Source organism: Tupaia chinensis, unplaced genomic scaffold (assembly GCF_000334495.1).
Source record: "Tupaia chinensis unplaced genomic scaffold, TupChi_1.0 Scaffold000320_2, whole genome shotgun sequence".
NCBI classification, from domain to species: domain Eukaryota; kingdom Metazoa; phylum Chordata; class Mammalia; order Scandentia; family Tupaiidae; genus Tupaia; species Tupaia belangeri.
This window is the reverse complement of record NW_006159814.1, coordinates 2,633,237-2,645,512: the sequence shown is the minus strand read 5'-3', so window position 1 is coordinate 2,645,512 and position 12,276 is coordinate 2,633,237. Positions and strand designations below refer to the sequence as shown.

The 12,276-nt window shown below is 44.1% G+C and overlaps 1 protein-coding gene across 1 annotated transcript in view; it reads left to right on the top strand.

The window, feature by feature from the left end:
- Positions 1-12,276, top strand: part of COLEC12 (collectin subfamily member 12) — a gene marked incomplete at its 5' end in the record, with an annotated part of 43,133 nt that overhangs the window by 24,870 nt on the left and 5,987 nt on the right. Inside the window, 3 exon segments of the mRNA XM_014588992.2 lie at positions 595-1,083; positions 1,985-2,121; positions 3,849-3,958. Of these exon segments, the coding sequence (XP_014444478.1) occupies positions 595-1,083; positions 1,985-2,121; positions 3,849-3,958 (736 nt within the window).

Sequence of the window (12,276 nt, the reverse complement as noted above, 5' to 3'; positions counted from 1 at the left end):
CAAAGTCCAGATGTTTATTTGACAGTTTGGCCATGTAAGTATAGGCCACATGGCCACGCTTCTTATAAGGGCACCACTCATATTGGATTAAGGTCCCTCGCAATAACTGTTTTTACTTCATTGCCTATTCAAAGACCCAATCTCTAAATACAGTCATATTCTGAGGTATTGGGGGTTAGGACTTCAATATAGAATATGAACATCAATATAAGAATATGAATTCAATTTGTAACAGCAGTCAACAGCAGTACAATAAGTAATCATTCCTTATGTACATATTTGGTATGCCAGGTTTTTTTTTTTAATTGAAGATCATTATAAAAACATATATTCTGGGCCTCCTGGTGGTGTGGTAGTTAAGGCACTGAATTCCCACATGGCAGACCATGGTTTGAGTCTTTGACCTGGCAGCTTGCTCTCTTACTTTCCCTTTCTCGCTTTCTGGTCAAATTTTTTAAAAATAAAATAATGAAAAATAAATAAATAATAAAATTAAATTAAATAGTTCTTTTATTTAAAAAAAAGAAGATGAATTCTTCAGTTATTCACAATGGATTTCATGTTTATGCTATTTAATTTATTCTGTATTTTTAGGTCCTCCTGGCCCCAGAGGTCCAAAAGGTGACAGAGGATCCCAAGGACCCCCTGGTCCAACTGGCAACAAAGGACAGAAAGGAGAGAAAGGGGAGCCTGGTCCACCAGGCCCTGCTGGTGAAAGAGGCCCAATTGGACCAGTTGGCCCCCCTGGAGAGCGTGGCGGCAAAGGCTCCAAAGGCTCACAGGGCCCCAAAGGCTCTCGTGGATCCCCTGGGAAGCCTGGCCCTCAGGGCCCCAATGGGGACCCAGGCCCCCCGGGCCCACCGGGCAAAGATGGGCTCCCTGGCCCCCAGGGCCCTCCTGGCTTCCAGGGACTGCAAGGCACTGTTGGAGAGCCTGGGGTGCCTGGACCACGGGGACTGCCAGGCCTACCAGGGGTGCCTGGTATGCCAGGACCTAAAGGACCCCCGGGCCCCCCAGGCCCATCAGGGGCAGTGGTGCCCCTGGCCCTGCAGTACGAGCCGACCTCAGCACCAGAGGCCAATGGTAAGTTTGACCCCTCCCTCCCAATAAGGATGGGGTAGGGGTGTGCTTGGAGCTGGCCCAGCCCCCAGCACGTACACCTCTTCATCCCTGCAGTTTTATTTAGAAATCACTGGGCCAGCAGAGTGACCACACCAGGCAGCATCTCTCTCTAACTAGCGTTGTTTAGTCAGAGGAGTCACGCCCTCAGAAGACAAACACCTCCCAGAACATTTCCCTACGAGAGCCTGTGACTGGCCACCCCGCACCACCCTGTCCTCCTGCTACTCTCTTCACCCTGGGGACAGACCACTCCTTTAGTTAACTCTGTTTCCGCATGCAGACGGAACTTTCTGTTACTGATGCCCAGATTTCATTTCTTTTGGGAAATGTGTTATGGTACCTTCCAGACTTGATAATTAAGCCATCGGCAAAACCCTAATGTTCAGTTCGCCACTGAGCCTGTTTTTCCCTCCTTTGACCCAACCCCAATTCTACTTGATTTCCTTCAGCAGCTTCTTGTTGCATGAGCCTGGTTTTGGCTCTGGGAACTCATACCCAGTTGTTTATAGGTTCCGTATGGTTCTACACTGACGCTGAACATCTGCGCCGACCCCACAGTTTGTTGTTTCTGTTATCTCTGTCACTGCAAAGACTAACCCCGACACGGAAGAAGAAAGACCCAGTCATAGATATGTGCCTGGTTATGGGGTTTTAACTACTGTGTGTCCTGCAGTCCACTTCTCTGAACTGATCTTTGCTCCCAGCATGTCGGAGGGTCAGCCACATGCTGTGCACAAGATGCCCAGGCTGCTCCTGGTGCGTGAGCAGAATCAGGGCCATCCTTTCAGCCTCTTAAACCTAGCTGGACAGGCAGAATGTTTTCTGTGCTTTTGTAAACAGTGTTTTCAAATTCTATTTCTAGGCTGTCCACCTCACTGGAAGAACTTCACAGACAAATGCTACTATTTTTCGGTTGAGAGAGAAATATTTGAGGATGCAAAACTTTTCTGTGAAGACAAATCTTCACATCTCGTTTTCATAAATACGAAAGAGGAACAGGTATGTTCACTGCATACTTCATTGGGGGAAACTATCGTTTAAGGACTGTTTACACCTGCAAATGTCATGGAAACATGGAAGGCTGCATTATGGAGACATGGGCTTTATTCACTGACTGGAAACATCCATGGCATTGGAATTATGTTGGGAGAGTCAAAATGTAGAGAAAATGCTTGAGGGCTGCCCCCAGGCTCCTGTGGAAAGAAAGGCAAAGGCTTGATCACCATCAGGGTAGGGTGGGTTACAAAGGACTAGAAATATAGCCTGAGAGGAGTCAGGAAAGGTAGGAAAGGCCAGAGGGGCAGATAATGATAGTGACCACTCATCAGACCAGTCACCCTATAAGTCAGGCATTGTACCAGGCATTTTCATTTTCTCCTTTCAATCTTGCAACAACCCTAGAAGATACACATTCAGAGATAAGCAAGCCAGGCCCAGCAAGGCTTAAGTGATTTACTCATGGGACAAGCAAATGCAGAGCCGAGAGCACTGCATGGCAGCTGTGCTCGCTTTTTGGTGCTGCGTTGTTCCTATGGCTGTTTTTCTTCTCCCTAAGTGTCTCCAGCAGATGTAACCCTGAAAACAGATATTTCCCATAGTAGCTGACTGCAGTTGGACATCCAAATGAGAATGGTCAGGAATCTGGGCTTTAGGATATACAGGCCTGGCCAGCCATGACAACACATCAGGAATGCAATGCTCTACAATGCTGAGGACATAGGGGAAAGCCCTGGTTTGCATCCTGAGGTCTCCCTATGCACAGCAAGTTTGCAGGCACCTGCCCATGATCCTGGCTGGCTAAGGCTGAGGGTAGGCTCACAGCATAAAGGCCCTGTTGGGGGTGCATCTCTCTGTCTATCTCACTCAGGGACTAAATAAATTACTTAACTGAAAAAAATAAATATCTACAGAGCTGGGTCCAACCCCAGCTCAGTCACTTCTCATCTTTGTTCCGTGGGTTGTTGTAAAGGCTTAAAGACACATAGCATGCAACACACTGCACAGGGGACCCGGTGCAGAGGAAAAACTTAGTAATATCATGGCTATTACTATTGTTAGAGCATGGCTGGCAGAAGGGAAATGAAACTTGCAAAAATTCTTTAAGGTTTCTGGGTGATCTAGAAGAGTCCACCTTACTTGTAAGCTTTTAAAAAGAAAAATGTCAAAGTCCCCAAAGCAGTGCAAAACAACTAGAAGTAAGGTCCCAGAACCCAAACCAGGCTCATGGAACAAAAAATATAACCAGAGCCTTGCTGAAGGAAATCAAGTAGAATCAGGGTTTGGTCAAAGGAGAGAAAAATAGGTTCAGTTGCTAACTAAACATTGGTAAGAACGAGGGATGCAAAAGCATTCTGATACACATCTTTTTTTTTTTTTTCATTGCCAAAGGCTGCATATGCTTACGCATGCAAAAAAGAGAGAAAGAAATCACCCCCCCCCAATAGGGGTGGTCATGCTGCAATCCCTTCTCCATCTCTCTATCAAGGTCTTGGGCACACATGCACATGTGTGTCTTTCAAGACACCAGGGCAAGGATTTGAACTCTCTAAGCCATGTGGGATCCAGTTCTCAATGTATAGCCATTAACCATTGTACTAAGGGTTGACCCCAAACATACTCTTTTTTTAAATTGTCCTTTTCTCTAAATGTTAAAACAAAACAAAAAACCTTTGGGCATCTGTTCCAAGCCATTGTAATTAATGCACCATCACTGATGTGTTTTTCAGCAATGGATAAAAAAGCAGATGGCAGGGAGAGATAGCCACTGGATCGGCCTCACAGATTTGGAGCAGGAAAATGAATGGAAGTGGCTGGATGGGACATCTCCAGACTATAAGTGAGTACTCAGAAACTTCCAGATTGGTGGTCAGACTCTCACTGTTGTATTTTTACCTTTTGCCTGACTCCACAATTTCCTCCTTAATGGCCTTATGTCTTAGACACTCCTTGCAAACCAAGGCTCCTGGTACCAGCCAGATGTTCCCACTAGTGAGACTGTGGTTGACAACTGATAATGCTGTCAAGCAGGGGGTTTTGTTTTGTTTTAAAACCCCACAGTATGGTACTTCTAGCTGAAGCCTTTTCGTTAACTGTTATGGTGAGCGCCAACAAGTGGCACGGTAGTTGGGGTACTGGACTCCCACATGAGAGTAAGTAAATAAATAAATACATGCTATGATGAAAGATGACACAGCCCAGCAACCTGAGGCACGTTTAGCGCTCACCCCAGACCTGTTTCTGGGGACTAGGGAGCTCTCTTCAGGATACCACTGGGCTTCTAACCAGATTGGGATTAGAAACTACAAGTTTTTGACTCCTACACAAGTGTACCGCAAAGTTGCATTTTCAGGATAACTATCCCCTAATGGTTTGAAGATTCCCTGTTGAGTCCAATAATGAGCTGAATTCTATAAAAGCAGTAACAAAGAGCGGAAGCAGTTTGCAATACCTTTTTGGATCTCCTGGGGGCACGGGAGTCTCCCAGAGCCTCATCCTACTGGAGGCTCTACCCAAGGGTCTAAAGATGAGTAAATTATACCACTAATCCCTACTCCAGCTTTGCCTCTACTGGATATGAAAATATGCACCAAACTGTACCAAATGGAGCAGAATTTTTAAAAGTCCACCTCTGAGGAGCCTTTCAGTTTGCTAAAAGAGATAGAAAAGCCAGGCCCTGCAAAGGCTTCACCAGGCATGAGAGCTTTATGGCATCAGGAAAACCTTCCGAGCTGGGCACAGGAGAGGAGAAAATGAAGGTGTTTCAGGTCTAAGACAGTCTCTTGGGTATCACAGCACAGATTCGTATCAGCAAGGAGAGGGGAGGAGGTCCAGGGATGTAGAGAGCCCAGAACAGAATTTTTAAATGTCTCTGCATGTTTGTGTATGTGTACACATGGATACCACACTGCTGTATACTTTTAAATCCTCTGTGTAATGAGAACAATTAGAGGATGTAGGGATGTAGATGGAAACCAAAAGAAGGCCAACCTTTTTAAAACAAACAAACAAAAAAAACGGGGGCCAAATGTTGAGGTGGACTCTTTGAAGATTTTAGCCCTGCTCCAAAGCTGAGCCTCAGACTGCCCGTAAGGCAAGTGGCTATCTCCCTGCTAGCCTGTCACATACCCCGTCTGCTCTTCCGCACCTGTCCTTGGGGAGAGGAAGCCATGCCCTGGCACATCGTGGCACTCAGAAATTCTCCTAAGGAGGTGTCCAGCAAAGCAGGATGACTGCAGGAGTCTCCACACAGGTGTGGGAGCTGATAACCAGAACAAGGATGGATTGGAAGTGGGATGGGAGGCAGAGATGAAAGGAAAAGACAAATCTGTTTCTTTAACAATCAAAAGTACCAGGATCTTCCTTTCAGAGATTTGGAGGAAGCTGCCTTTTTCTTTAATTTGTTTAATCCATCTCCCCCTAATTTTCTCACTGAAAAAAAAGGTCTGGATCTGGATTAGACTCACTAAAGAAATTCAATCTTAAACCTTCCTCCAAGAAAAAACTGGGTTGGCCCATGTGGAATGAATGGATTGAGCTGGAACATTACAGCCTATGCCAGCTCTCTCAACGTACAACTTTCCTCCTCTTCCCTGAAACCCAGCAAGACTGATGTGATTGGAGAAGAGAACGCCAGTGTTGGTACCTGGGACCTGGCAAGGATGGCATCACCAAACACCTTACTGGGAACGGGTCCCCAACCACAGTCACTCTGGAGCCTCCTGACAGCTTCGGCTTCTGTACCCCAGCCACAGTACAGACTGTGCTTCTCAATTTCCACCCCGAGGAATACATATACCCATGCGAACAGCCCCAGGATCGAGTTTTAAAAGCAAGAATAAATTAGGTAGACATATTATGAGGTCTCTATAACCAAAGGCTAATTTAATTTGACATATAATAATAAACATTGCAGAAACTAGAAGAAGAACCAGTGCAGTTGAGGGAGCAGAGCATATGCTCTGGAGACAGTGAGGCCTGAGTTCTGGGCCTTGACCCAGTGCTCCCAGTTGCAGAACCTCATGGGAGGTACTCAACCATGCAAACTCACCATGTCCCCACCTCTAAAATGAATGTGACAAAAGTACATATGTCTGTATTGTAAGAATGAAATAATATATGAGGGGGGTCTTCCAAAAATTCATAGAAAATGCATATTATGAAAAAGGCTGCATAGATTTAAATCTTTTTTTGCAGCAAATAAAGTTCTACTTTAATTCCGTTTTTCCACATTTTTTTTTCCTTGAGTAAGAGAGGCAGATAGACACAGCCCCTCGACAAGGTCCCAATGCCATGATCACCCTCAGACCCAGACTGAGGGTGAGTGCATTCTCAGTGTAACTTACAGAGGTCTCCAAACATGAACTGGGAACTTTTCCATGTGGGATTGCCCATCATTTAGCACAGTGCCACAGTCTGGCCCCCTTTTTGATGTCCCCGAGTATAAAGCATTTAGTATAGAGCTTGGCACATGGGGAGTGCTGAAGAAATATTACTTTGTATTATTATCACTATTATTATCATAATCATAACTATTCTCATACTAGCCTGTAATTGCAGAATACTACTGCCTAGAACTTGTATATTTTATAGTATCTTGATTGAGATAACACACTTCGTATTTCATTCAAGTCTCACAAGTTTGTGAGGAACACAAGGAAAGTATTTTCTGTTGGGGCCTGGGAATGGGGTCCAGGCTTCAGGCTTTCAGGAGTCTCTCACCCATAAAAATGGCCCCCAAGTACTTCTCTATCTATTCAGTTTATCTTTATCCTCCTCCTCTTTGCTTCTGTGGCTTCCAAGACCTGGGCCATCTACCTCCTTTTCCCCTGCCCCCAGCAGTGGTCTCTGGACCTGGCAATCATTAGAAGCTATTATGAGCCATTATACAACAACAAATCAAATAACTTAGAAGAAATGGATAAATTCCTAGAAACTACAACTTGCCAAGACTGAATCAAAGAGAAGCAGAAAGCCTGAACAAACGAGTAGCAAATAAGGAGATTAAAGTAGTCATCAAAAACTTGCCAACCAAGGGAACCAGCAGTTAGCGTAATGGCTATGTTGCTGGACTCCCACGTAGTCGACCGTGGTTCGCGTCCCGGACCTGGTGGCTTAAAACTCATGCCGGGCGCGTGTGCGTGCGTGCGTGCCCAAGATCCCAAGAGGAGAATGGAGGAGAAGGGATTGCAGCGTGACCATCACCCCTGGGGGGTGATTTCTTGCTTTCTGTCTCTCTGTCTCTCTCTCTGTCTGTCTGGCGAGTGCACACGCCCTGTAGCAAAAACCTCTCCAAAAAAAAAAAACCTTGCCAACCAAGAAAAGCCCAGGACCATATGACTTCACAGCTGAATTCTACCAACTAGCAAAGAAGAATTATTATTGATTCTTAAAAACTCTTCCAGGGGCTTGGGACCAGCAGAAGGTCTAATGGCTACGTCACTGGACTCCCATGTGGTTGACCACGGTTCAAGTCCTGGACCCGGTGGCTTAAACTCACACCGGGTGCATGTGTAAGAGTGCCCAAGATCCCCAGAGGAGAATGGAGGAGAAGGGATTGCAGTGTGTCCATTGCCCCGGGGAGGTGATTTCTCGCTTTCTGTCTCTCTGCCTCTCTCTGTCTTTCTTTCAAGCTCATGCACACTACAGCAAAAAACTATTAAAAATAAATAAATAAAAAACTTTTCCAGGGGCCAGATGGTGGTGCAGCAGTAATGCAATGTTCCCTGTGGTGACCCCATATCAAAGGTTCACAGTTCAAGTCCAGAGACCTCCCTGAGTATGCTGAGCATGTTTGCCCATGATCTGTGACTGCTTAAGGCTGGGCTTGGATCATGGTGTCAAGGCCCTGTTGGGAAGTTTGCATGCACATGTGTGCACACACTGTCTTTCTCTCTCTCTCTCTACCTCTCTCTCTTCCTCACTGAGAATAAATAAGTAAATAAGCTAAAAACGACAGCCACATTTTCTCCCCCAAAATGTAGGGGGACATAGCACCCCTCCATGTCTCACCCAGGCTGCAGAAGAATTTAGTGCTACCATTTTCCTCTTAGCCTTTTCCCCAAAACACACACACACACACACACACACACACATACACACACACACACACATATACACACACACACCTCAGCCCTTTTGAACTTGTTTAAAAGTTTTGTGGTTACTGTTAAAGAGGAAATAGTCAAGGAATAAAAGGCTCTCTCTTCTGCCTCTTGGCCTCATTCAGCTTTTTATGCTGATGTCGGATTGAGAAAGATGGTGCTGGAATAAGCAGACAAAAAGCAACAGTGACATGGAACAGACACCACAGGCTTAGGACATATACAGTCCTGAACTCAGATTTATTTCTTACAAAACATAAATGTGATTTGCTGAATTGAATGGCTGTTTCTACACTGTAGCAGGGTAGGACCAGCTGGGAAAAAGGGCATAAGATGAAATCTGCAATAGTTCAGGACAGAGGCTTTGGGTCCATAATACCAACACAATTTCACAAAAAAGACCAGAGGGCCAACATTGCCAAATTTTTATTTGCATTTAAGAACATGGTTTTTAAAAATCACCTATCAGCAAATATCACGGGGGAGAAAAAGACAAAAAACAAACCAAACAAAAAAAAATCCCTATAATCCTTTCCAAGAAAAGACAGCTAGCTATCTTACTTTTACGCACACATACACATTATCCATATTTTTCTCCTTTCAGCCCAGTACTATGAAAACTTCATTCTTGGTCAGCACCAGTCCCCTGTCTAGAGATTGAGATCCATTTGCACACAGTCCTGTAACAACATTCAGTGAATTATCCTGGAGCATTCACTATGAGCCAGCCTCTGTGCTGGTCTGTAGGATCTTTGCTAGAAGTTAGGGTCAGCAGGAGTAAGAGGTGTCATACTTGGTTTCACATAAAAAAAGCTGATTTCAGCCCAGCTGCAGTGGCCCAGTAGAAGCATGCTACTCTGTGATGCTGGAAACCACGTGGAAGATCGAGACTGGTTCCCAGGTTGATGTGTACATATCAGGCACGTGTCCAAGCTTGCCTTTGATCCTGGCTGGCTGGGAATGATGGAAAGTGAGACCATGTTGAGGGTGTAGGCTTGCTCTCTCTCTCTCGCTTTCTCTCTCTCTCTCTCTCTCAGGATAGAAGAAAGGAAGGAGGGAAGAAAGGAAGAGAGAGAAACTTTAAAGAAAAAAAAAAGGAAGGGAATTGATTTCCAGGACCATGTGATAGTTACTTGGACTTGAACTGGAAACCTCCCCATGTGGGTGAGCCTCACAGAGCATCATGTTTTACCACTGTACCATCATCCAGCCCCCTTAATTGATACTTATGAGACATTTCTCCTAACAACCACAAATGTACGTTCTTTTCAAGTGCATATGGTATGTTTACCCAGATAAATACATGCTGGGACATAGAACAAGTCTCAATACATTTAAAAGAACTGGAATTATACAGAGTATGTTCTGTGACCAAAACAATTAAGTTAGAAATCAGTAACTGAAAATATATCTATGCAATTTCAAATATTTGGAAGTTAAATGACACATTCTAAATAACCCATGGATCAAAGAAAAAAACACAAAAGAAATCTTGAAAATGTTTCAAAGAGCATGAAAACATAAAAATGTGTAGGGTGCAGCTAACACAGTGTTTAGAGATGTGATGGTTTCCTGAGACTCTCCCAAAATGCACCTAAATCTCCTCCATTCTTCATTTTTTTTAAAGAATTATGTATTTATTATTTTTTTTAAATGTGCTATAAGGCATATGCACTCTCCAGAAAGAGACAGACAGAAAGCAAGCCACCAAATCTGGGACTCTAACCCAGGTCGGCCATGTGGGAGTACAACACTTTAACCACCACACCATCTCCTGGCCCTCCTCCATTGCTCTTGTCCACAGGACATCACTTAGAAGTATGCTATCAAGTTACAAGTAACATCTTTCATCTTTGCATCACCAAGTTAAAACATGGGCTGCCTTTCTGTCCAGGCAGCCTGCTACATATATTGTGGTTTTAGAACATAGAACAAGAGGATGGTGAAGACTAGAGAGAAACTCGGGCATCCTCTAATTCAATAATCACCAACAATGGCCCATACTTCGTGTTTCTATCAGTATAAGCATCCTGACTTATCTTATTATAACTATTAATGTTTCTTGGGGATCAGCAGATGTCACTAGACTCCCACATAGTCGACGGTGATTTGAGTCCTGGACTTGGTGGTTTAAAACACACACCAGAATGTGTATGTGTGCCCAAAATTCATGAGAATGGAGGAGAAGGAATTGCAGCATGGCCATCCCCCCAGGGAGTGATTTCTTGCTTTCTGTCTCTCTGTCTCTCCAGTGAGCACACATGCCCTATAGCAAAAATCTCTTTTAAAAATTAAATAAATAATGCTTCTTCATTAAAATTTTATAGTTTTGGAGCCAACAGGTGGCATGGTGGGGTAAGGTACTGGACTGCCACATAGTCAACCACTGTTCAAGTCCAGGACCTGGTGGCTTGCTTTTTTACTTTTCCAATCTCTCTCTCTTTCTCTCTGGTGAATACATGTGCCCTATAGCAAACTTAAAATAAAAATAATAAAATTAAATTAATTTTAAAAATAAGTTTCTATGCCAAATGCTAAGCCAGGTGAGTCATTGTACAATTGTTACAAACTAGGGCAGTATTGGACAAATACAGAATAGCTCCTGCTCAGGCCACTGAGAGGAGAAGACTCTTCTATGGTACAGACTCCCTTGTAGCAGGAAAAAAGTTCTGCTGCAGAGAACCATTTCTCACTAAAGGTTTCCTGTTTTGAAGCCAGACTCTTACCAGCAGACATTTCTTGGCCATGAAGCCACAGTCAATCTTGTGGTCACTGAGAAAGTACTATGTTGTGAGGTTGAAAAGAGCTGTTCCCAAGCTTGAGAGAGCACAGGCTGTCTCTTTCAGGATTACCTCAAAGGAGTCACCGTCTCCAGCTGATTGTGCTGGGTGTTTCCAGATCACTGGAGCAGTCAGTCAAGCATTTCCATGATGCCTGGTACACTTAAAGTATGCTGTCCAAGTACACATGTGTGTTGCTATGCAATAAGCCAATTCTGGGACAGGTGTATTATATAATGATGTATAGTCTGAAATTTTCAGCCCAGACTTCAGCCATTCTTCTTTCCAGGATCTACCTGTGAATGAGGTTAAAGTGCTATTTAAGATGATACTCTTCTCTAAAACAAAGTAGATACGTTGTTTATCTAGTATGTTCTGTTCTGTTTTACAACGGGTCTTCAAAAAGCTTATAAAAATGTGTATTGAAAAAAAATATGCATGGATTTCAAATTTTTGTTGCACCCATATAACCTTGTACTTCACTTCCATTTTTTCCTCCAACTTTTTGAAGACCCCTTCTTGTTTTATAAGCATGCACATGGAGGAATTTTGCCACAAGTTTCTTGGTATGATTTTAACTTTTCCAAAGAGATGCTTTGAGATTCTGCGTGCTCGGCCTACAGGATGAATTGCTCCTACAGCCTGGAGTCAGACTCCCCTCTCCCTCCCATTGTGTTGGCCCACCTCAGTCCCCTCTGCTCCTGCCCACAGACCTGCCCACTTCAGTCCCCTCTGCTCATGCCCACAGACCTGCCCACCTCAGTCCCCTCTGCTCATGCCCACAGACCTGCCCACCTCAGTCCCCTCTGCTCATGCCCACAGACCTGCCCACCTCAGTCCCCTCTGCTCATACCCACAGACCTGCCCACCTCAGTTCCCTCTGCTCATGCCCACAGACCTGCATTCTGTTTTTAGTTCTGTAGAGATCCTTGAGCACTATATGTGGAGAATTCCAGTGACCTGGAAAAACAAATGCGGAAGGGTGATCAAGATTATCTTCTCTCTTACCCCTCGGTTATCTTTCTGTCTAGTTGATAAGTTCCTGTTATCTACTTGACATAAAATGACCTTAAAGGACATGCAAGGCAAAAATACTAAGCAAATTTCCTAAACTGAAAGAAATCATATTTGTACAGTTGCCCAGGTGAGAAAACAAGAATATCAAATATCTCGTTTCTGACATCATTATACTTTCAGGAGTCATAGATCTCCAATTCTGTAAATGAGATTAGAATTAAACCAACTCACATTATCAGACGGAATAAATGGAATAT